Consider the following 26209-nt stretch of genomic DNA (forward strand, 5'->3'; position numbering starts at 1 on the left):
AGGGAAAGGATGTTCTCCAAATCCCAGACATGGGTATTAGTAAAGTTATTCAGATCCAGTTTCCTATTCTCTTCTGTGATTCTTCTCTCAGGAGGTTTTTCGCAGTCAAATAAATAACGAATGTGGGACACAGCCCATTCCTATGCAGAATTAGATGCACATAACTTCGAAAAAAATCAATCAACTTAGGGATACCTAACTCTGTACCAGGTCAGACCACAAGTAGCTTTCATTGGCCCAGACCCCTCTAGAAGAAGAACTTGGGCTGTTGTCGGTTTTTTTTTTGTAGTTTTGCAGTCAAAGACTTGGGTGATTAGTTCAAATAATTATATGAAATTAATTCCATTCCCTCACTAACAGCTCAGCCAAGGAACCACAGGATGCATTCAATGAATGCACACAATAAATTCATTTGTATTGAGAGGGTGCCATATTCAGAGTTCCATTCAGCAAATGGCAGGTTTTTCCTCCCGTAATCACAAGTTTCCACTAACACATGTTCTTTTTGCTGAGTTGCATTTCACATTATCTCCATTTTCACCTTCTCTCTGTTACAGGTATGAATGTGAGACAGGGAGAGTTTTGCTATTTCGAGCTACTGACTTTTAAGCTAACAAACAATGAAGAAAATGGATGACATCTTGTCCTAACTACATTATTCTGTGAAAACACTACTGGTGAAATGAACAGGGAACTTCTTTTTAGAAAAAACAATTGTTTGATCTTGTCTTTCCTTTACAAAGTTTAAAAAGGTAACGGTAAAGGACCCCTGACAGTTAAGTCCAGTCGTGAATGACTCTGGGGTTGCGGCACTCATCTCGCTTTACTGGCCAAGGGAGCCGGCGTTTGTCCACAGACAGTTTTTCTGGGTCATGTGGCCAGCATGACTAAGCCACTTCTGGCGAAACCAGAGCAGTGCATGGAAATGCCATTTACCTTCCCGCACTTTGACATGCTTTCAAACTGCTAAGTTGGCAGGAGCTAGGACTGAGCTAGGACTGAGCAATGGGAGCTCACCCCGTTGTGGGGATTCGAACCACCAACCTTCTGACTGGCAAGCCCTAGGCTCAGTGGTTTAGACCACAGCACCGCCCGCATTTATTAATACAAAGTTTATTTCCCCTTAAATTCTGCAATGCTGCTTTTCTATACAAATACCACTCTTCTGCAGGTCATATAATTTACAACAGCTTTGCAGCTCTGTGGCTTTTACAATCTCATTTAACTGTGCATTGCTCTTCTCTCCCCCACCTCCCGCTCCTTTATCCCATCAGCTTTCCCACCACATCTGTGCTCCTTGTCACTTCCTTCCTGTTCTGCATACTGTTCATAATGTCTCTAAGTGAGGAAGCTGTATAAGTGAAAGCTGTGTTTAGGCACATGCACACTCCTCAGTCTACAGTCAAATGGAATATTTGATGTTTCCTCTGGCAGTGGGTCTGGTGCTGGACAATGGCTATCACTTTGCCTACTATGCACTGTCTTAATAATAATAATAATAATAATAATAATAATAATAATAATAATAAATTTTATTTATATCCCACCCTCCCCAGCCGAAGCCGGGCTCAGGGCGGCTAACAATAATCAAATAATCAAACAATCAAATAATCACACATTCAAAATATTCATTAAAAAATTAATTAAAATCAAATTAATGGCAACCAATTAAGTAATATTCTGTGCAGGTTGCCAGAGGAGGGAGTCAGGCTGCACCCTGACCAAAGGCCTGGTGGAACAACTCTGTCTTGCAGGCCCTGCGGAAAGATGTCAGGTCCCGCAGGGCCCTAGTCTCTTGTGACAGAGCGTTCCACCAGATTGGAGCCGCAGCCGAGAAGGCCCTGGCTCTAGTTGAGGCCAGCCTAACCTCTCTGAGGCCTGGGACCTTGAGGATGTTATTATTTGCAGACCGTAGGTTTCTCTGTGGGGCATACCAGGAGAGGCGGTCCCGTAGGTACGAGGGTCCTAGGCCGTATAGGGCTTTAAAGGTTAAAACCAGCACCTTAAACCTGATCCTGTACTCCACCGGGAGCCAGTGCAGCTGGTATAGTACTGGGTGAATGTGATCTCGCAGTGAAGACCCCATAAGGAGTCTCGCCGCGGCATTCTGCACCCGCTGGAGTTTCTGGGTCAGTCTCAAGGGCAGCCCCACGTAGAGCGAGTTACAATAATCCAGTCTGGAGGTGACCGTCGCATGGATCACAGTGGCTAGGTCAGGGCGAGAGAGATAAGGGGCCAACTGCTTAGCTTGGCGGAGATGAAAAAATGCCGCCTTTCTTATAATCTGCGCCTCCATAGAGAGGGAGGTATCGAAGATTACACCCAAACTCTTAACGGACGGTGCTGGCACCAATTGCACCCCCGCAAGAGATGGGAGTTGCCCCCTCAATCCCATATCGTCCCGGCCCAGCCAGAGGACCTCTGTCTTCGAAGGATTTAACTTCAACCGGCTCCCACGTAACCATCCAGCCACAGCTTCCAGACATCTCGCCAGTGTGTCTGGGGCCGAGTCAGGATGGCCATCCATCAACAGATAGAGTTGGGTGTCATCAGCATACTGATGGCAGCCCAGCCCAAAACTCCAGGCAAGCTGGGCGAGGGGGCGCATAAAGATGTTAAAAAGCATCGGGGAGAGAATCGCACCCTGAGGCACTCCACACACCAAGGGGTGGCGCGATGACAATTCCCCCCCAAGCGCCACCCTCTGTCCCCGACCAGAGAGAAACGAGCGCAGCCATTGAAGGACTGTGCCCTGGATCCCCACGTCGGCAAGGTGGTGGTCCAGGAGTTCGTGATCGACCATGTCGAAGGCTGCTGACAAATCTAGAAGAATCAGCAGCCCCAACCCGCCTCGATCCAGCTGCCTGCGGAGATAATCTGTTAGGGCGACCAGAGCCATCTCGGTCCCATGGCCAGCGTGGAAGCAGGACTGGAATGGATCCAGAGCAGATGTTTCATCCAGAAACCTACCAAGCTGTTCAGCAACCGCTCTCTCAATCACCTTACCCAGGAATGGAAGATTCGAGACCGGGCGGTAATTGGATAGATCTAAGGGATCTAATGATGTTTTCTTTAAGAGCAGACGCACCACTGCCTCCTTCAGTTCCCCTGGGAATATCCCGGTGCCAAGGGACAAATTGATGATATCCCCCAGGGGGGCCCGCACCTCGTCTGGACACGCTCTAATCAGCCATGACGGGCACGGGTCAAGAGGACAGGTGGTGGGCTTTCCAGCTCGGAGGAGTCTGTCCACATCGGCTGGAGATATCCGGTCAAAGTGGTCCAATACTGGACCCGAGGACAGCCGAGGGGACTCCAGTTCCTTTATTGTATCCAAATTGGCAGGGAGGTCATGGCGGAGCAACAGGACCTTCTCCGCAAAAAAGCTCGCAAATGCCTCACAGCTGTGTGTCAAATTATTATTTAAATTTGGCTGTCCTTCAAGGGACGTTAAAGACCGAATTATACTAAATAATTGCGCCGGGCGAGAGCTAGCGGATGCAATGGAGGCCGAGAAGTAGGACTTCTTAGCAGCCTTCACTGCCATCTCATAGGTTTTCATAAAAGCCCTATAAGATGTTCTTGAGGCTCCGTCACGGGCACCCCGCCATACTCGCTCTAGCCGTCTGAGGTCCCGCTTCATTTTCCGAAGCTCCTTGGTAAACCAGGGAGCCCGGTTTCTGCGGGGTCGCAGAGGGCGCTTAGGTGCGATCTCATCGATGGCTGCCAGGAGCTGGGTATTCCCGTCCTCAACAAGCTCAGTCAATGAGTCGCCAGGGGGAGCAAGGTCCCGCAAGGCTTGACGGAATCTATCAGGGTCCATCAGCCTCTGCGGGCGAGCCCAAATCGGCTCACCACCTAAGCAGGGTGGGGGTGGAAAGTCAATCCTGGCTTTCAGGGCGTAGTGATCAGACCATGGCACCTTCATCGAAGGAGACATGATCACATCTATACCGGCGCCAAAGATCAAATCCAGCGTGTGGCCTGCTTGATGTGTGGGGCCCGAAACAAACTGGGAGAGCCCTAGTGTCGCCATGGAAGACACTAGGTCCAGAGCCTGTGAGGAGGGAGTGGCATCAGCATGGAAGTTGAAGTCTCCCAATACCAATAGGTTAGGGAACTCCAAGGCCCAGCCGGCCACCGCCTCCAGCAGGCTTGACAGGGTGGCTGCTGGTGCGCTAGGTGGCCGGTACACCAGCCAGACAGCCAAGCTCTCCTCGGAGCCCCACACTAGGCCAACACATTCAATGCTGGGGATCGATGGCGATGGTAGAGCCCTGAAAGAACCCTTAAAGTTAGGACCTGGCTAAATGATAGTGGAAGCAGGGGGGAATTTTTTATATATATATTTGCATAATGATGTGGTTTAATGTTTAACCAGAGCACATGGGGAAAGCTATTACTATTTTGTCACAAATGAGACAACAGACAAAAGAAGGCATGAAAGGTTGTGCAGATGTTACTAATCTGGGCCAACTACTATGTATAACTGTCCACATGAGTGACATATTCACATGAGCAGTGCAGCATTTGAAGACTTACTTCATTTAACTCTGCAGTGAGCACAAACGACACAGAAACTAGGATTAAGACAGATTATTTGTCTTTTCAACAGTCAAATGTTAGGATTTTTAAAAATTAATATCTGTTCTGAGCCACAATACCACCGGAGTTTTCTCGTTGCTACTTAGTTCATCAGTAGTCCATGTATTGTTTTGCCTACTTGAAGCTTAATATATCTCGCCTGTAAAAAAATTGCATTTAGAGACAAATAAACTAGTACCATATGGTTATAGATCTTGGGTGTGGGGTTTGTGGGCACAAGTAGCCCATAAGAGTTAGAATTAATCAAGGTTTGATTAAACTGTGCCAAACACTGAAATTTCTGGGTTTAGGTTATGCTAACAAGTCAGGCTGGCAGTCAGGGCTAGCTAAGTGATGGCCCATCAATGAAACCATCAAGAAAGAGCAAACACTGTCAGACAAGGAGGTGAGGGGTGCCTCTTTCAGCTGTGCGTTGATGGGAAGAGACCAAAGGGGTTTAGGATTTCAGGGTGGATAACATAAGCAAACAGGGGGGGGAAACTCAGTTTTGCAAGTGGAAGGAGGAGACAGAACACAATGGAGGCTAGCTGAGACAAGCTGCAACAGAAACGGAGAGGATAGCTTTTTTGCTGTTCTTTTTGAATCCAATGTTGCACTTATGGAGGAGGCTGGGCCTGCTTTGAATGTGAATGCTCTGCAATCCCATCATTTAGGTTCAGATTGTATATATGTGCAAATAAACCATATATCGCAATGATGCCACAGTCTCTGCTGTGCCTCATTGTCCCAAAAGGGAACACAGACCCTGGGGAGTGCACACCTACAACCCTTGAAATCTCATGCACCACTTGGCAGAGATTGGGGTGGTGTATAGCAATATTGTGGGAATTGAGCAACATCGTTGGAGGAAATATGTAATAGCTATGGGGTGGCATTTTCAGAAGTATTTAAAATAGTCAAGCATGTCTCAATCCCTTTGACATTTAATGAATAAAAACTTTGAAACTAGATTCAATGCACAGTGGTACCTTGGGTTAAGAACTTAATTCATTCTGGAGGTTTGTTCTTAACCTGAAATTGTTCTTAACCTGAGGTAACACTTTAGCTAATGGGGCCTCCCACCCCCATCCAATTTCCGTTCTCATCCTGAAGCAAAGTTCTTAACCTGAGATACTATTTCTGGATTAGAAGAGTCTGTAACCTGAAGCATCTGTAACCCGAGTTACCACTGTAATAGAAATGTCAGGAGTATGAACACCACTGATTTCCAGTGAAACTCAGGTATCTGATGCCCTAAAGTCATCTTCTGAAGAAGCAGCTTAGATGATTAAAAAGCTCTCCTGCAGCTAACAGTAATGGTGGTGGTCTGGTCATTGTATTACTCAGTATGAAGTCTTCTCTCTTATGTTGCTTTTAGCCCTGTGAAACAGCAAGTCTGGAAAGATTGTAATCATAGCTTAGTAGTGAGTCCAGCATCAAAAGTAACAGATCAGCACAAAATTTTAAAAACACTTCACCAGCAGAACAGCCTGGAGCAATTAATCAGAAAGACCTAAGAGCACAGAAGCTGAGGCAGATGAAAGCTGAGTTAGTTAATTGGCTGGAAACTCCCAAAGATATTAGTTTCACTCAGAATTGTTAAAATGCCCAGCTCTCTAGAGAGCTCACTGTATGCTGCAACTGAAGTTAAGAATGAGATCCCATACAAAAATATCTGCACTTCGTTCAGTACACACAGAGGTTGAAATGAGAGCTGTGTGACTGCCAAAGTCTTTCATTGCCCACGAATAAGAAGATGGTTAGGAGGTGTAGGCAACTTCGCCAATACACTCTTAATATAGAAGTCTAAACTAGGTGGTTGTAGAAAGCATTTCAAAGAAGTGAAGTATTTTAAAATACGTCACTTGGAGGGACTTAATGAGAAGGCCAAGTTATAATGTTAAAAGGTGAGTAAAGGGAGATAGGAAGGATGACAAGTAGAAAGGGCACCCTAAATGTCAAGTGGAGGGGACATATCCACTAAATAAAGCATCCCATTATATTAGCAGAGAGTTATCAGAAAAGAAAGCTAAAGTACTGTTGAAGTTCCAGCAGTGGTTCCCCCCCCCCCCCAGTTACAGAGAACTAGAAACCTGCCATCAAAAGCTTGGCTAATTCATTTGAAAGAATATGTGAACTTAAGTCTTCCTCACCTAATTAGTTTCTGTTCACGTACACTTCCGCACCAGACATACTGCTTGGTTTCTAATCAGTGCATGGCCCCTAATGCCCAGTTGAAATCCTGTAACTATTTATATCACAATTGTTCTGGTTTATTTCTTTTGCCCTGCTTTTGTTGTGCAGTAGTGCAAGAGTGCCCTTCCAGATCACAATAATGCAACAACAGCACAGGAGCACTGCAGAACAACTAAGAAGGTGAAATGTTATGTGCACAGTCCAGCACTGTTACTGCTGCATCAGTGACATGCTACAGAATACACCTGCAAAACACAGAGAAAAAACTCCCGCACACTCTGGAGGGTCCCCTAAACTACATTATTAGAAGCTACCTTATACCGTGTCAGTATTGTCCACACTGACTGGCAGCAGGTATTCAGCCAGAGAACTTTCCTAGCCCTACCTGGAGATGCTGGGGATTGAACCTGGCAGGCAAAGCAGATGCTCCGATACTGAGCTACAACACACACACCCCCACACTCATTAATGATTTGAAATAACTAGTTTATTTATGTATGCATATGTACACACTGCCCTTCAGCCAAAAGGCTCCCAGAGCAATTTGAAATGAAATTTGAAGCTCTGGATGCCCTTCTGTCAAATGCAGGCAAAACTAGCAGAACCTTTACCAGAAATATGAGCCATATTTACTCTATACCCCTTAAATTACAGCTGTCAGGGCTGGTTCAGCTGCAAGTCAGCACACGGACAAGCAGTAAAGTTTAATCTTTATCAAAGGAAACAAAATACAAACAGAGAAACCCATGGGCAAAACTGGCCCTGGTAAAGCAGTTGTCACTTCCCCGTAAGTCTCCACCCCGGTAGGCTGTTTTCTCAGCAGTGTTAAACTCAGACAGGGACGGGGCTCCTGTGTTCTCTGTGCCCTTTGCTCTGCTACATGCAAAGCCCTCCATGCCCTTGGAGACAAGAGACAAGGGGAGCTGAATACAGTAGGACCAGCAAACTCCTGTGAATCTGTTGCAACCTCCTCCTCAGCTGCCGATCCTACGTCTGCAGCTCTTTCTGTCTCTTCTTCCTCTCTCACTCAAGCCTGTTGCTTGTTCAGCATCCAACCATTCTGCCCCCCGCCCTTCATCCACAGAATGGTGGGCAACTGAGTAACATAGCTGTTTCCTAGCAGGAGGCAAAGCCTTCATACAAGACTGCCATGCTAGCATTTGGAGACTGGGGAGTGAGAATGTAGGGTTCTACATCCCTTCATTGGAAGCCCCATAATCTCCCACAGCTTCGGTTCACAAAAAATGCAGTTGCTTCTTTTGCCATTTCCTTGGTTGACATTGTGCCCTCCCAAGCTGTTATTTGCTGTGAGAGAATCTACCATATTCCCATATGGGATATGTAAATGACTCCCCACAAAGAGACTAATAGCAGCGGGGAGGGCAGTGCAGAGTGGGAAAATGGCACTCTTAAAATATCCCTCCCCCAAAATATCCCTTCCTCAATAACATAGTATGGACCCTACCTGAGGGTCTTGCAGATGCATTTACCATTTAGAAACTGTGGGAAGTATGAACACAGAGGTCACACAATTTGGGCCCAAGATACACATGAAGCTCTGGCTTGCTTGCCTCACACAGAATGATGCCATAGTTAACCTCTCCTTACGCTACACAGCAGCAGGAAGGGACAGGGCAAGCTGTATTACTGCTGCTGCAGCAGCTCCCCTCCCCTTGCCATAGATTATAATTGTGTGTTCCCTCACTGGCTTTCTTCTCCTTTAGGAAACTGACTACGTGAAACAACAGAAACAGAATTGCAGACAGAGTGCCTTTTCTGTCACTCACTGAAAAGCATATCTATGTAGCCACAGACACAGACACATCCGTGTATTCTTTCACTTGCTCACATAATTTATTCATCCCAAGAGGAAACAGCGTGTCTGCTATTTGTTTGTGACTGGTAGCTTAAGTAATATATGAGCAGGTGCTCATTTCCAATTAAAAGAGAATAAAACATGAAGACCAAGGAAGTATGAAATCTCCGAACAGTGCAGATGCCTTTGTTTATTCCTTGGCAGGATGAAGACAACCCTTCCATCCGTCATCCACTTTTTATTGAGAAGTTAAACTGTTACAGCAGAGAAAAATGTAATGAAGGTCTTTTATAAGTAAGCACTTTCTTTTAAATTTTAATGTAACTAACCATTTATTAAGAAGATAGATGGCAGTAAGTGCAAAAATAGAATCACCATTTGGAAATCATGGCAACTGCCCCACCCCAACAATTTCTAGTTCATTTGTCCTTCATTATTTTGTCCTCCTTCAACATAATTTCTTTCTTTTCTTATACCAGCTTCCTGTGCTGACTGTAACACAGTGTATTCCTTTTAAACATACTACTGACATGATTTTATTTTTTGGTAATCGCAATGGATTTTAAAGCAAATAAATTGCTTGTCATGGTTGCCACTGTGGAGCAGCCAGCATTCTAAACCTGCAAAGGAGTTAAGCAATTATACCTCTGGGTTTCCCTCCTCTGTCGATAACAGATCATCTGGGATTTACAACCTCCTCTGTTGCTTCCGTTAGTCTTAGGCTGCAAATTAAAGAGAGCCTAGTCCCTGTAATAAGGTCTCAGCTTGATGAAACACAGTCAACCCACCTGTAGTGACAATCTACACATCATCACTGCGACAGCTGTACTTTATCATGGAGTTATTTACCTTACCAGGTTGGCCCATCTACTGGATTTGCTGGCACAATCAGTAATTGCATGATCGAGACAACATACATGCTAGTGATTTTATCCTTCCCCAATGAGATGTAGAAGCCGGGCCACCAAGAAGCAGTTTTATAACAGCTGCCATACAGAGAGTATATTAGACTAAGAGATTGGGTGTACTATATTGACCATAACCATTTGAAAATGTCTTGTTTCCCCAATGTTTTTCCAGGTAAGTGGTTGACACAGATACTTAGAATTGGCCCTATACCATTATGTGGAAAAGAAATACCAACAGCATGTTTTTCCAAAGCAGAATAATCCTGCAAGGGATTCCCAAGTGGACTTTTAGGAATCTATAAAAGATTCTGCAGATTTTAAATCATCTTGAGAATACTGAGCTGTATTTGTAGAATTGTTCCAGACAGTAATTAATTTATTTGTAGAGGCAGTGGTTTGTTTCCTAACCCCCACCCCACCCGCGCAGCCACCAATCCTTTGTGCACAGGATACAGGCCTAGTGCACACCAGGAATGTGTCCATGGCAAATTAAGAAACTTCACCCAGTACTAATTCAGAAAGTGTTGGGCAACTTGAAGAGAGGGAAATTATATGCATATAGCATCCATTTCCTGCACTGATGGTCTGTGATACTTTTCTATGTTACGTATGCACAGTGGGACGAAAGAATCACTCTGTTATTATCTCTACAATTTTAATTACAAAAGTTTGATACGAAGTGTGCATAATGTATGAATGAATCGGAACGTAAGACTTGGCAATTTGTTGAGACAGAAAAAGTAAGGGAAACAAGGGATCCCTCTTCACACAGGCTTTTAATGGTGCGGTGGAGCTACTGCTACATTTGCAGGCTTGCCACACATGCTGGTGTGGTGGGGGATGCAAATCACTGTGTCATCCTGAAATTGCTACAGGGATTGGACCCAAATCAGGCTCAATCCTGTCATGTGAATCGAGTGAATTCTAGGCTAGTTCAGCCCTTTGCTGCTCCAGTGTGGTGTAATGGTTAAGAGCAGTGGTCTCGTAATCTGGTGAACCGGGTTCGCGTCCCCGCTCCTCCACATGCAGCTGCTGGGTGACCTTGGGCCAGTCACACTTCTCTGAAGTCTCTCAGCCTCACTCACCTCACAGAGTGTTTGTTGTGGGGGAGGAAGGGAAGGGAAGGGAAAAGGAGATTGTTAGCTGCTTTGATATTCCTTAGGATAGTGATAAAGCGGGATATCAAATCCAAATTCTTCTTCTTCATCATCAACTCCACCTCCTTGTGCATTTCTGGGCTTTCTGTGGGCTGCCACTAGTGGGGATTCCACGGGCAGCAGGCCTGTCTGCCTGTTTTATAGTTGAAAGGAGGAGGTCTGCAGCTGCAGGGCGACACTGGCATCATTCTAAAGGCAAAAGTTAGCAGGGCCAGAGAGAAAGACACTTTCACCAAATCCAATGCAAAACACACACACACCCCTCTGAGTCTGGTACAAAGGTGATTACTGTTGTACCTTAAGTTACTGTTAAACTTTTTTTTAGCAATTTGCCATGTCTCATTTCCTATAACAATCATGTTGGTTTTAATTATTATTGCAATAACTGGAAAAGGAACCCTACTGTTTTTATTGTTTTAGAAAAATACATGGAATTAGAGCCTTTTACAAAGAATGTAATTATAATAAAGCAAGCTTAACCAGAAATTGGCACGAGGCTACTTAGAACCTTTAGGCATTCATCTCTTTTACCAAGCAAACATCCATCTCCACCATTATATCTTTAAATAAGCTTCTGCTTCTGTTGTACTTTAAAAGGCAGTAATGATTATCTACAAATGGAGAGATGCATTTTAAAAATGTAACAATATTAACTGCAACTGCAATTGGCTTGGATCCATTCAGGAGGAGGGGGAAGGAAGGCAGGGATGGGTTTTGCTGATTCCTCTGCAGATTCTTGTGTCCTCCAATTAATTTATTTTTATGATCTCAAACTAGAATTTATCTGGATTACATCAGTATTGCTACAAATGCTCATTGATCATTCTGGGAAAATCTTCGCATTTATCAGAGCAAATGTTATTAAATTGCACTTATTAATAGTGCCATGCCAGAAATTTATCCTGTTTCCCACTCCCCACCAAAAATAAAATAAAATAAAATCTCCATCAATTAATGAGAAAAGAAATTGCATAAGAAAATTGTCAAAGGGAGAGAGAAATTTTAAGCAAAATTCCCATGGGTTTTTGTCATTGTTACCTTACTTTTGATGTGACTGAGAGGTATTTGGGGGTGTCATTTCTTTCAATTTACAAATAATTTCACCAGTGGTCTGCATTCTGCAGCTTTCCTATATACCTGCACTTCAATTAAAACCGGGGGGGGGGGGATATGACATCATGCAGCAAATCTTCCCATGGGGCTTTTCTCAGATGAAGCCTGGACAGCCAGGGAGGATACAGGAGGCTGAAGAAATGTTTTACTGGAAAGAAAAACAAATCACTGCCCTCACTCAAAAGCCTGCACCCACCTAAATCCTAAATAAATTCTAAAATGCCCTAAGAATAAGGCAGGAAAAGTGGAACTCTCCTTCACAGGGGGAAGGGAAGTGTTGAGCAACTGGAGTACATATTTTAGCACAGCAAGTTAGGAACCTTAAGTCCAACGCCATATGAGAGATATAGGAAGAGAGGTACAAGACACTAAGGGTGACCTGTTGATCACTTTTGCAACCACTATATTGTAGGATCAGTTTACATTTTAGCTCAAAAGGGGATCAGCACCTGATCGATTCTGACAATTATGTTATGTAACAGCACTTTAAAAAAAACAACATAACTTGCCAAAAATCATGTTGGTGTCAAAATCCGTCAGAAAGCTTCAAGCAAGCCCATTTCGTTTTGATCCTGGTGTGGCTGACTGTAACTCACTACAGAAGACACTGCAGAATGGGTCATCTGAATCCATCCCAAACATAGGAAGCTGCCTTATACTGAGCAAGGCCCTTGGTCCATCTCGCTCAGTATTGTCTTCACTGGCAGTGGCTCTCTAGGGCTTCAGACAGAGGCCTCTCCCAACCCCACCTGGAGATGCCAGGGACTGAACCCTGGACCTTCTGCATGCAAAGGAGATGCTCTACCACTGAGTAATGGCACTTCTTGCTCTGCTGCCGGCTCTTCAGAAATACAGCCTTGGCAAGTAAAGAACTGCTGGATGACTCTGAAGGTTAATACAGATAGAGGGGGATTTCTGTATGTGTGGTCACTAACTGAGAGACAGAAGCAACCTAATTTCATCCCCTCACCCCCAACTGTGTTAGGATGTTTGGGTCTGGGGGAACAAGAAAAGAGGCCTTCCGGTGGAGGGCTGCCCAGTGCCAGAATGTTCAATAACCCCCTTTCCTTACCATCTAAGGCAGGCATGGCCAAACTTGGTCCTCCAGCTGTTTGGGGACTACAATTCCCATCATCCCTGACCACTGGTCCTATTAGCTAGGGATGATGGGAGTTGTAGCCCCAAAACATCTGGAGGGCCAAGTTTGGCCATGCCTGATCTAAGGGAAGAAGCAGGTAAGTTGGGCAGATTCAGGTGGGGCCCACTCAAGCAGATCAATTGTTCTTAATCAGGATGGGCCAGGGTACTATGGGTCAAATGATTTTAAGACAGGCCCAGTCAAGTAGCTTAGGTCAAACTCAGTCAGGCTGAGGCAAGTCCAGCTATAAGAAGTCAGATCAGGTCAAGTCAAGTCAGGCTGAGTCCTGGCAGGTTCCAGTGAGCAGCAATCAAAACCATGGGTAGCTCCAAGTGTGCTCTGCTTGCTGAGCAGTAGAAAGACCAGAGTTATTTGAAGCCTTTTGAAGGCTGGCACAGCTTGAGCTTCCAGTGGTTCTTCCCCCACCCGCTGGCAGAACTGTCTGTAATCCTTTAAAGGGCCTTCAGTGGTTCTCCAGCTGCATACCCTTGCATGGTTATGAAGGAGAAGCTGCAGAGCAGTCATCTTCTGTGGTGGAGTTTGAAGATAATAGGAAAGCCACACCCTCAGGATGTAAAAGGGGGTTCCAAGGACTCTCTTGGGTGGGGGTGACCTGTGATTCATCTGAATCTGCCTTGGGGTAATGCTGGAATCGGAAATCAGGGGAAATAACATTTACCAGTAAAAAAACTAGACCCACTGTGGTAACCTAATGTGGGGAAGTTGGAAAAAATGTTTTCCGGTTATATTGTGCTGAGCTCCTCCTCAGACTTTTAGAATCATGTTGCACTACACGATACAAGATGCTATACCATTTACTGTAACATCTATGATATGCCTTCTTCTAGGCACTCTTTAATAATACAAAAGGGTTGAAAATTTCATTTATATTCAGCTGAAACGTTATCTTGCTCATTTGACTCACAATTGATTCCAGTCATGTCTTCATAGTAGAGAGTGTGCTGGAGAAGACATTTAATGATTTACTGCATTTTGCTGATCAAATAACTTTCTTTTTTTGCTTTTGTGAGACCTTCAAGCTGTCAACTCCCTCAACAATGGAGCTTTTTTGACCTCTTTCCACTTTATTGTTTGGATGTTAGATATAGTTTTGGCTTGAGAGAGTTTATATTACAATAAAAAAGCAACCTTAGCACAATATGATTACATAAGCTGCCAGTTACAGTTAAAGGGTACTGTGAGTTCTGTCTTCAGTCTACCCTACATACCAACAGCTGCATGAATGAAATCAGGGTGGATACTAGGCCCATGGGAAGCTGTAGATACAACAGATGCCAAGGTGCTATGGGTTGAGTTGTGTGGAAATCACACTGAACAATCATTGAAAGACTTAGAGATTTCTGGCTTAGAAGCTAGACCCCACAAAGTCAGCTTTTCAGTATCCAGATGGAGTGTGTGAAATGAAAGCTTACATTGACTCTAGTCCACTGTGTTGCTTAATTTGGCCCCTTAAAACAATAGTATTGAGGACCTTCAATATTGTAACTAGGTGCTTATCTCTAAAACAATATTGTTGGCATCCATCTGTCTCAAGTAGCAATGAAGTGCGCCTCTGGAGGGTGAAGTCCAAAGTGACCTCTCCAGGGCACATGCCTGGGCAGTGTGTATGAAGGTCCTGGGCTGCCCAGCCTCACTGATGTGGTCCAAAGCAGAGCAGAGTAAAACTTTTGGCACCATCTTGGCTACAGCAGTTGTCAGAAGGAGGTGTACAAGACACCATCCAACCCTCTTAAAGACTTCACTCTGGATTTGCCTTGTGTTTCCTCCTTATTCTTTTTTTCTCCAGAAGATGTCCTGAAAGGCAGCGGGTACAGATTTCCCTCTACAGCTCATGCAGAGCTTGACCATTAGCCCCACTATTAGTCTTGTACACTCAATCTGCCAGAGTCTGTCTTCACAAGCAAAAGAGGTCCCTAACTTAACAAGGGTTTGAGACCCATCGGCTACCCTGACCTGGTTTAGCCAGCTAGTCTAAGACGTTCCCTGGAGTGTGGCCGTTGTCACATGCCGACAGCTTCTAGGAGTCACAAATAAGAGCTAAGAGAAGAGTGGGGACCAAAGGTGGACAAACTACCCCAGAAGTGCATATACAGTGTGTGTGCGTGTGTGCGTGCATGCATGCATACATACGCACGCATCTCACACAAATAAAGTAATATTTTCCATGAATTAGTCATATGAATAAAAATAAATTTCTGCTTCCAACATAGCCTTCCAGCACTGCAGCTTCAGTCCCAATACTGACTTTCAAGAGTGTTGTGCACCCTTCCAATGCCCCAGATTCTGAGCAGCCCAGCTGATGCCCCCTCCCCCCAGCAAGCCAGTGTCCACTTCTTTTCTCCTGGGCACCAACACTCTGACACCTTCTGCTCTGACAAAAAAGTGAGTTCCTCTCAGACCCCAGTCAGCCCAGCCTGGTCTTTGCTTTCAGGAGAAGCTTCCCCTAATCCCAGAATCCTGCATAAGAAGAATGAGGAAAAAAGCATTTGAAACTTCAGAAAGTATTTCCAAATTTGACTGGTTTACTCACTCCTCTTGTCCATTAGCACCACAGCCCTTAATGTCCAATTCTACATAACCAAACAAGAGCTTATTACAAAAAGTGAATATAGTGCTCACTCCATGACTAACTGATATTTGAGTTTCTTTGCATGGCTGCTTTGGTGAACCACCAAACTGAGAATAGCCCATAGGAAGCTACACAAGACCACTGGTACACCTAGCTCAGTACTGCATACACTTACTGGCAATGATCTTTCAGGGTTGTCTGTTCCCTTAGAGCAGGCATAGGCAAACTCAGCCCTCCAGATGTTTTGGGACTACAACTCCCATCATCCCTAGCTAACAGGACCAGTGGTCAGGGATGACCATATGCCTATGCCTGATTTAGAGAATGTGTAACCCCTTCCAGAACAGGTAACTGACCTATATCCTGGACAGTAGAGCCACTTGCTCACAGCACTTCTCTCTTCCTAAGATTCCACCTCAATTTATTGGCCCACATCTAACCCACCAGCTCCTAGACACTGATTCTGGACTTGCACAGAAACACACCTGATTCAGATGTTTAAAAGAATCAGAGTTGGATGTCATAAGCATACTGATGGCACTTTGTTCCAAATATCCTAATGACCACACCCAGTGGCTTCATAAAGATTTTAAACAGCGTGGGAGACAAGTTGGTATCCTGTGGGACCCTATAGCTGCTGGGGGGCAGCCTCCCAATACTACATTCTGAAACTGACCCTGCATGTGTGAATGGAATTTCCATCTCACTGACTTTAATCGGGCATCCGAACAACATGACCAGTCCAACAAAGTTGATGTTAAATTATCATTGCTTTGACACTGGCAATCTTTGCTTCTTCCAGTAAACTGGCATTAGTTTGCCTGTCTTCCCAAGTAATATGTGATTTTTTTCGAAGACACCGTTGATGGAATCTTTTGAGGAGTTGAAGATGGTGTTTATAAGTGGTCCATGTTTCACAAGTGTACTGTAAGGTTGGTAGTACAATAGCTTTGTAAACAAGCATTTTGCTTTCCCTGCGAATATCCTGGTCCTCACTCTGCACTTCAGTTGGGAGAAAGCTGCACTCGCAGAGCTCAGACAATTCATTGTTGGCCCTTGTGGGAAGTTAACTGCCCAGGTTGTGAAAGACATCAACATTTTCCAACGTTACACCGTTATGTTGGATTTGTGGTGCTGCAGAGGGGTTGCTTTGTGCTTATTGGTGCAGCAATTTGGTTTTTTGGATGTTGAGTGATAGGCCAATCTTTTCGTAAGCTTCTGTGAAGATATTTAGGATGGTTTGGAGGTCATCCGCTGAGTGTGCACGCAATATGTTGTCATCAGAATATTGAAGCTCTAAGATACAAGTTATGCACTGATCTACATACATAAAACAAATTCATGCACAGGCGTCTTCCAAAAACCCAAACCCCAAAAGTCCCATGGCGATCAGCAAATGGTAACGGGGGCAAGATCGTGAAATCTGGAAGCCCCTAGTCATGAACCAGCACATGGAAACACTGGCCTGCGAGCACTCCAGTTGGAGAACAGCCTTTACCAAAGGTGTCATGGACTTTGAAGACACTCGAACTCAGAACGCAAGGGAGAAACATGCTAAGAGGAAGGCATGCTTGGCAAATCCACACCGTGATCAACTCCTGCTGGGGAACCAATGTCCCCATTGTGGAAGGACGTGTGGGTCCCGAATTATGGAAGACAATCTTACTCGGCTACGAGTGATCATCAAAGAAGACTCTTTGCTTTCAGCCTACTCAAGTTAAAGAGCTTTCCATCTGTTCCATATATGATTTCTACCCTGGTGGGAAATTTCCCTTTGACAAAGTGTAGGATCATGGCAATGAAAATAATAAACGGAGTTGGGGTGATAAGACAACCCTGTTTAACACCTGATCCCACTGTGAATGGCTGACTTTGAGAGCCATTGTTATCCACGATGGTTGCTGTCATATGAAGGAGCCTAAGGATGTTCACAAATTTATCTGGGCAGCCGATTTTCAGAAGGACAGTCCACAGGGCATTACGATTTACAGTGTTGAAGGCCTTAGGTAGGTCTATAAATGCCATATACAGGGGTTGGTTTTGCTCTCTTCATTTTTCTTGAAGCTGTCAAGCAGTGAAAATCATGTACACTGTCCCCCTAGAAGGTTAACAACCACTTTGGGATTCAGGAAGGGTAGCCTCTGGTATAGTTAGGAGATGATTTGCCAAGATCCTTGCAAGAATTTTGCCAGCTGCAGCTAATAAAGAAACAACTCAATAGTTTCTGCAATCCGATCAATCACCTCTTTTGAAGAGATAATTTTGGCATCCCTAAAGTCTAATGGGATCTCCTCTTTCTCCCAGACTTTTTCATTTAGCTTGTGAAGTCATTGTGTAAATCCAATTCTTCCCACTTTGAAGGCTTCGGCAGGTATCCCATCAGGTCCCCCGGCTTTGTTGTTTTTCATTTGGTTAATAGCTGTACACAACTCTCCCAGATTTGAAGATCCTGCAAGCTCATCTCCAATTTGTTTTTGCGGAATTTGTGAGAGGACCTCGGCAGCTACAGTGGAGTTGTGGTTAATGAGTTGCTGGTAATGTTCTTTACAACGCAATGCAATAGCTTCTTTATCTTTTAGAAGTACTGTCTGTTGAGTATAGGGGGCATATACCATGATTTATTGTAAAAGAGGATGCTACCAACCAACTAGTAGTTGACAAACTATTGGGTCCAGGGTTGGATTTTTCAGGAATAGTTGCTCTGTTTCTTCATTAAAGGGCACCATGCACTACTTCCCAGCATGAAGATACATTCACCACATCCTGAATCCGATGGTTACCTTTCAGCAGCCAAGAAGGACAAGGAACCAGATGGCATGTAATCTGCCTCATTCCTGTAAGTTCCTTGTCCGTGTCATCAGGCCACATTAACTGAAACAGACCTCACAGAATAGAATTATATGTAGCATTGAATACCTCAACTGGATTTGAACTCAAACCAGTATCAATGTCTCCATGGAGATGAGCAACTTCCCCTTCAAAGTGCCTTGCAAAAGTCACAGCTAGCCAACAATGTCCACATCTGTATTATTGTATGGTTAGCTAAGGGAGATGATAACTGATGGGCAATCTTAACAAGCTCCACTGGATGGCTACTTGAGGATGCAATGGAGACAGTGAAATATGCTGTCTTCACTACCAATAATGCAACACAATAGGCATGATTATATGATTGGCCTCATAGTTAGATTTCTGCCATTTTCACTCTGTTCAGTTGCTACAACATCCAAAGCTCCTGGGAATACCAAGAGGCAAAATTGGCTCTGCAGCATTTGAGAATGATAATGTCAACAGCACACCTCATTTTACCATAAAATAGCAAGAGCACAGCTTTGACAGGATTGTTAGATCTAGCCACTGGAACATCCCCCAGAGCATTCAGGTATCCCTTGGAGTCCATAAGCCACCAGGTGTGGGCTGACTGAATGGGCTTCTCATCCTTATAGGGGAGGTCAGACATTGTGGGTGGAATTCAGTGTTGCTATTACATACCATTTGTGCAAGCATTTCAGCTTGCCAGATGGAACAATGCCACCTCTTGTCTTCCTACAAACTGTTCTGGGGGCTCTCTCCATCCCCCAACAACTTTGGGAGGCAGGGGGCACATGGGAGTGGAAAGGGGGGAAAGCCCCAATTGCATTAGTTAAGTCTTTGCACAAGGGTTCCACTGATAACGCTTCTTAGGTGAACCCAACCCATTAAGTCCACGGCACCTTTGGTAAAGGCTATTCTCCAACTGGAGTGCTCTCAGGCAAGTCCAGTAGTCTGATCATGGTCCCAGAGTTACACAGCCTGCCCCTAATATTCAGACCACACCCTGCATCATTTGAGGCAAAGACAAATCGAGAGTATGCCCTACTCAGTGTGTCTGACTAATGACCACTTGAGACAATCCCATTGTTTTCATGGAAGCCATGAAGTCCTGAGAAGAAATGCTAGTAGTGGTCCCCGTGTGGGTATTGAGCTCACCCAGGACCACAGCCTTGGGCTTCTCCAACATCACTGCTGAAATCACTTCAGCCAGGTTGGACAGAGAGGCAGGTAGGAAGCCAGGTGAGTAGTACACCAACTGCAGACCTAGTCTTTCTCTATGACTCAGCACCAGATGGTCTTGTACCTTTCATAAATGTACAAAATGTAATGTTCTTTTATGGGCTATTAACATCTCCTTACCCATTAGTATCAAACATATCTTGAGCGCTCAAGACAGACCATGAAATTTCAAATAATGAAATAATGAACATATGTGCACAAACTTAGATAAAATTGTCCAACATATTCTAGCCATATTGAATTTACAAGTACTTTAGTTGACTATATATTGACCTCATCATTCAGTAAGTGTATTGCAAAGTACATACTGACTAGGCTAAAACCTGTCAAATCAGAAAATCATTCTTATCATCTGAAAACAATTCAGTGTGCTCTGCCCTTAGCTTACAGGCATTTTTCACAAGAAGCATATGGTTGACCAACTTGTCTCAAGTGCAATTCCAGTGAGATCAGGTAAAGGTTTTTACTTAGCTGAACTTGGATATGATATCTGAAGTATAGTGTCAATATAAATGTATCACAGACTCATTCTCTGTAATGTGCTACACAGACCCCCAAATGTGGATAATTATGAATGGTAACAACCATGTTGACAGGGAGGCTCCACCCCTGTGCAAAACATAGCTATATTAGGTTTTGTCACTATTATTAAAAGCAAGAGTGGGCTACTCTTTCAGATCCAACAAGCTCCATGGCTGATATCCATGGAGCAATGGACCATCATCAGTTTTACCATAAACACAAAGATATCATGACCCATGGTATCATAATGGCCAGAATCAACATCAGGATTTCCTCTCATCCTTCAAGCCCTAGAGGAAAAGAAAAGGAATGCCCCAAATCCACAGTGGTCCAGGATGTACTTTGATCCAGGGACACCTAAACACTTGGGTATTCTTTATCTCAGCTGTAACAAGGCCAGGGTATGGGCATCAACAGCTGATGTCTCAAGTATCCCAGGTTATCTTACCTCTCCTGCCACTGTTGTGGGGAGCCTCCATTCAGCGAGTATCATCTCTGCTGCTCAAAGAGTGGTTCAATAGCTGATAGGAAAAGCTTGGCTTTGATCCTCCCTTTCTGGTGTCTTCATCTAACTGAAGGGAGGAGAGCCTCTTATGTAAGGAGATAGACCCAATCAGAAGACAGGCTGTCAAATCAGAACTGAGGGGCGGGCCCTTTAAAAAGGCCACATCTGAGCCCTATAGGTATGACACCAACCCATTGCCCTCTGTCAGCTACTGCATTATATTACAGTGCATTCACAATTATAGATTACTGCACAATCCCAATTAATACAGTGGTACCTCAGGTTAAGTACTTAATTCATTCTGGAGGTCTGTTCTTAACCTGAAACTGTTCTTAACCTGAGGTACCACTTTAGCTAATGGGGCCTCCTGCTGCTGCTGCCACGCAATTTCTGTTCTCATCCTGAAGCAAAGTTCTTAACCCGAGGTACTATTTCTGGGTTAGTGGAGTCTGTAGCCTGAAGCGTCTGTAACCTGAAGCGTCTGTACCCGAGGTACCACTGTACTGTACTACATCTATCTGAAAAAGGTTATAGGAAATGTTTTCACATTGCTGCAGGACCATTATGTGCTCCAAGTCTACATTTCAACCTAACCTCCCTTCTGCCAAATCAAACAAAACTATGTGGAGTTTAACTAAGGCTACAATACTTTGTATGGTTACCTGGGAGTACATTCCACTGAATAAGTATGCAGTTTAGTGCCATTGAACTCAAATGGTCACGGTATTTACACAAGCTTTATTATACAATACTGTCAAATAATTGCATTAACATCCCATATTTACTGAAATTAGTGCATTGGGAAAACTCCTAGATAAATGTGGATATGAGTGCATCTTATATCAAAGAATTCTCCAGCTCTTGTCAAAGACAGCCTGAGCATCTTCCAAAGACACTACAAGACCGTCTTACTTTCTGCATAAGTTTATACACATTTTAAAATTTTGTTTTATAAAAGTAGCTATCCATCGTCAATACAGTGGTACCTCGGATTAAGAACTTAATTCGTTCCGGAGGTCTGTTCTTAACCTGAAACTGTTCTTAACCTGAAGCACCACTTTAGCTAATGGGGCCTCCTGCTGCCACCTCACCGCCAGAGCACAATTTCTGTTCTCATCCTGAAGCAAAGTTCTTAACTTGAGGTACTATTTCTGGGTTAGCAGAGTCTGTAACCTAAAGCGTCTGTAACCTGAAGCGCCTGTAACCCGAGGTACCACTATACAGCAGTTCACAAATCCAAGTAAGTTAAATAAAACAAGTGCTGGTGTTGTGTGCCAGAAATGTTTTAACGTTTTAATGAGCCTATACGGCTACTCTGGTTCTCCGTTCCCACACTGCAATTTTCTAGCTGTTTCTTTGATAGTAATCACACTGTTATGATTAGAAATGGGCAATGTTAAGATTTGCAAAATGATAGTTCACCTACACAGGTGGTTTATGTAAAAGTCTGTGGGTTGTATCCCGCTAAGCTGCACTCTGAGTAAGGTAAAGGTAAAGGTACCCCTGCCCGTACGGGCCAGTCTTGACAGACTCTGGGGTTGTGCGCCCATCTCACTTAAGAGGCCAGGGGCCAGCGCTGTCCGGAGACACTTCCGGGTCACGTGGCCAGCGTGACATCGCTGCTCTGGCGAGCCAGAGCCGCACACGGAAACGCCGTTTACCTTCCCGCTGGTAAGCGGTCCCTATTTATCTACTTGCACCCGGAGGTGCTTTCGAACTGCTAGGTTGGCAGGCGCTGGGACCGAGCAGCGGGAGCGCACCCCGCCGCAGGGATTCGAACCGCCAACCTTTCGATCGGCAAGTCCTAGGCGCTGAGGCTTTAACCCACAGCGCCACCTGCATCCCTGCACTCTGAGTAGAACCATGGAAATTAATGGACCTCACTTATATCCATTAATTTCAATAGGTCTACTTTGAGTAACTAACATAGGATGCAACCCAATGTTGAGAAAACGGATATTTCTATATTCCAGATTTCAGGCAAAGCCACCAGCCATTCATTAAACTTCACATGCCACTATTGGCAAGTCTTATTGAATCAAGATAGACAGGTATACTAGTAGCACAGCTGAGGAACAGTACATCCCACAGTTGATCAATCTTGGCAATGCCATTTATCACCATGACTGCAACTTATATTTGGCCACAAACATGTACCTTGGGGGGGGGGGGTTCTTACTGAACACTCAATCTTTTCCTCTAGCAATCTCACCCAAATAAATAATACTTTATAGTAATGCAGATAAGAAATTTAATACTTTTTGTAGCTTCCAGCTATTGTACTGCTGTATCTTTGCGTTTTGGATTACATCATTTGGCACTGAATCAGTTTCTAACAAAGTGTAAATAATGTGTGGGCACCTATAATGAGTCAATAGGTTTGCAAAAGACGTGTTTTGATACAGGTACTTCTTTCAAGGAACTTGCTTGCATTACAATATTTTTGATGAATTTTATAAAAGCAGCATACTTGTCTTCTATGTCACAAAGTCAGCTTCGAACTGCATGCATGTCTTCTTAAGCAAGCCTGCTGCAATGTAAAACCCAACAAAGCTTTCCCAATAGCATGCAGCAAACATAATATCTGTGCCTAGAGGGGGAGAATGTAATTACGGACTTCATCTAATACTCTATTCAGATGATGCTAACCTAGGGTGCCATTCATCCAATTTCTTACTGTTACAAATTACATAAGAACAAAAGAGCCCATTGCTCTGAATCATCTGAACCACAGGAATATTTCCAAGCACCTTAAAACCCCCATAAAATATTCATTGCAGCCAGCCACAGCTTCTCCCTGGTCCCAAAACCACTTAGTTAACATGCATTGCTGCTGCAGAAATTGATGTTGGAAAGCAATCTACTTCACACTGCCTTAAAATCCCACACAGGGGATGGGGAGGGAAAGTATGCCTGGAATACAGAATGTTTGCATCTCCAAATAGGAAATAAGGATTGCAAAAAGCAAAACACAGGTATCCTAATCACCATCACATTCCAACCTGTTCTCGCTTGGAGGGGAATTCTGCAACATCATAAAAGGTACTGTAACTTCCCAGCTATGAGCTGAAGCTGTCCCATATGTACATGCATGGAGATGGAAGGGATGTGAAATTGGTCTGCAGTAGACAATAGTCCACAGAACGGGAACTAAGCATTTACACGTACAGAAAACACAGGGTGACATGTTCGCAATTCAGAAGGGCTGTGATCCAGACCGTTCAAATTATTCTGATGCCCTGCTGTTCCTAAAGAGAAATGAACCTCATCTCCCACTTTTGCAGAGAAACCCTGTACGCGCTCGCTTGGCAGACAAGACAGCTCCATTGAGTTTAATGGAACTTACTTCCAAGCCATTGTGCATCACATTGTAGCCTTAGGGACCCTTCTTCCCAAGACCCCCCACATGTTGTTAAACCTATTTGGGTTTTCTAGGGCGAAGCTCTGGGTTGGGACAGACGATGCTCAGAACCAATGTTTATATATAGCTCAGTTGGTAGAGCAGGAGACTCTTAATCTCAGAATCCTGGGTCCAAGCCCCACGTTGGGCAAAAGATTCCTGCACTGCAGGGGGTTAGACTAGATGACCCTTGGGGACCCTACAATTCTAGGATCCCATTGGACCTGTGCCATACAGAGTCCCGGGTGCAAACGGTTCACCTGGCGGAAAGCTCATGAGGTTCTCAATCCACCTGTCCATATGGGGGCAATGAGTGGCCTGTCTGGCAGGGCTGTTGGTGAGAATGAATGAGCAGGGAGGAGCAAAAAGAAAAAGAGAAAAAAAGTGGCTTACATGCTCCAATTTGTCTTTCCTCCTCAGCCAGACGCTGGCACTGTAGTCCTGCTGCTTGACGGAGCTGTAGAAGTTGGAGCCCACCCGGGTGAGGCTGGGCGACGGCTCGCGGGGTCGGCTCTTCAGCCTCATCTGCTCGAAGCCCTCGTGGCGGGACGACGAGGCGAGCCAGTCGCTCCTGCCTTCCATCTTGACATGACAAGGCAACGTCCAGGCGGCGACGGCAGAAGGAACCGGGAGGTGAAGAAGAAGAAGAACCCCCGGGAAGGCGAAGCAGCAGGGGGGGGGGGCTGGGGCGGGAAACAAAGAGCCGAGGCGGAAGAGCCCACGAGACCCTCCTGAGGGAAAAGAGCGGGAAGCTCAGGAGGGGAAAGGCGCCAAAGTGCCCGAGGAGGAGGAGGAGGCGGGGTGGGGGAAGCCGCCGCCGCTTGTTGCCCCCCTCCGAGCGGCAGCCGAGAGTAGCGAGTGGCGCGCGAAACGGCTCCTTGCGGCACTGGCTGGCAGCGGGCGCCACGGAAAGGAGGGCGGGCCCAGAGAGCGCCAGGCACACATTCGCGCGCGCAGGGGGGGAGGAGGAAGAGGAGGGGGAGGGAGGGGCGCACGCGGCGGCGGCGGCAGGAAGCGAGGGGCGCGCGCCCTCTCCCACTCCATGGATGCCGCCAGACTGCAGGTTGGCGCAGTGGAAGGGCTGCGTCCCTCCCTCGCGCCTCCCCTCGCGCAGCTCCCGCCTCCGGACCAAACGCGCCGCCGCCACCCCAGAGCAGGTTCCCGCCTTGCGCCTTATCTCGCCCGGCAGAGGCTCTTCGGGAGATAACTTGGTGCTTCCACGCGGAGAGAGGGAGGGGGGAGCGAGGCGAGGAGGTGAAAAGGAGGCGGGTGAGGCTCCAAGTGCGACCCTCTCGCGTCACCTGCAGCAGCTTCCTCGGCTTTTTCCTCGCAGCTTCATCAACGCGACTGCTCTTCTTTGCGCTGTCCACGCCGTTGGTTCTGGAAAGTTGAAAAATAACTGTTGCGAGTTTCCGCCGGCTCCGCAGCCCGGGCAATAGGCAACCTGGGAGCGCCCGGGACTTTTAAGAAAGGGATCGGACAGTGAAAGCTTACGGATGTTTACTCGGGAGTAAGCCCCATGGGCTTACGCCCACATAAGTTGCAGCGTCGCTAAACGGCTTCGCTGCACATGTTTTAAAAATGTGGATGAATTTCCTAATAGGTTGACATCGACATCATCCAATTAGCCGAGCTCCCCAAGGGATCCGTGTGGGATCCATCCATGTCTAAATCTGAAGGCACGAGCATCCGTCCCATTTCCACTCTTCCTTACTTCCACACAACCAGTGTAACGGCTGAGATGTGCTAGTTTTGCATGGTGAGAGGCAAGCAGAAAACAGAGTTTAAGTGCAATTAAATAGCTGAAAGTGGGGAAAACAGTATCTGTTTAGGAATCTGATGCAGGACCGCTAGTGGTGGTGCATTTCAAAGGAGCCTGCTTGTTTCCAATAGGCTCTGCTTGTAGATTTGCAAATGAAGCCAAATATGACATAGGCATCCCACGATGTGAGTGGCCTCTCTTGCTAAAGAAAAACAAAACCTTCAGGATCTCCCATGGACTCCCAGGAAGCCCAAATAACAGCACACGGTGGAGAGAAAGAAAGATCACCTATAACACCATCTTTCTATTGCAGGTATATTTCCCATGGTGTTTGCAGCAGCATTTGCTTATAATTTCACTTCCATCTGTCTGGTTTCCTTTATCCATCTGAGAATTGCCACCATTAAATAGGTGATGAAATTTTGTCAGTATTCCCCCAGGGCAGGCTGTTTCTGTCAGGCAGAA

At 45.3% G+C, this 26209-nt stretch overlaps 1 protein-coding gene across 2 annotated transcripts in view; it reads right to left on the reverse strand.

Annotated features, from left to right (window-relative positions):
- PLD5 (phospholipase D family member 5) overlaps window positions 1-25041 on the reverse strand; it is a 99320-nt gene extending 74279 nt beyond the window's left edge. Inside the window, exon 1 of one of the 2 annotated variants that reach the window (XM_083732525.1) lies at window positions 24376-25041. Coding sequence is in view for 1 of the 2 variants with exons in the window: in XM_083732523.1 (XP_083588649.1) it covers window positions 24376-24564 (189 nt within the window). In the remaining variant the exon portion in view is untranslated. The remainder of the gene's footprint in view (window positions 1-24375) is intronic. The other variant, XM_083732523.1, reaches the window with a different exon arrangement.
- Window positions 25042-26209: the final 1168 nt, after the last annotated feature.

This window comes from Podarcis gaigeae (assembly GCF_964106915.1).
Source record: "Podarcis gaigeae genome assembly, chromosome: 3".
Lineage (NCBI taxonomy): Eukaryota > Metazoa > Chordata > Lepidosauria > Squamata > Lacertidae > Podarcis > Podarcis gaigeae.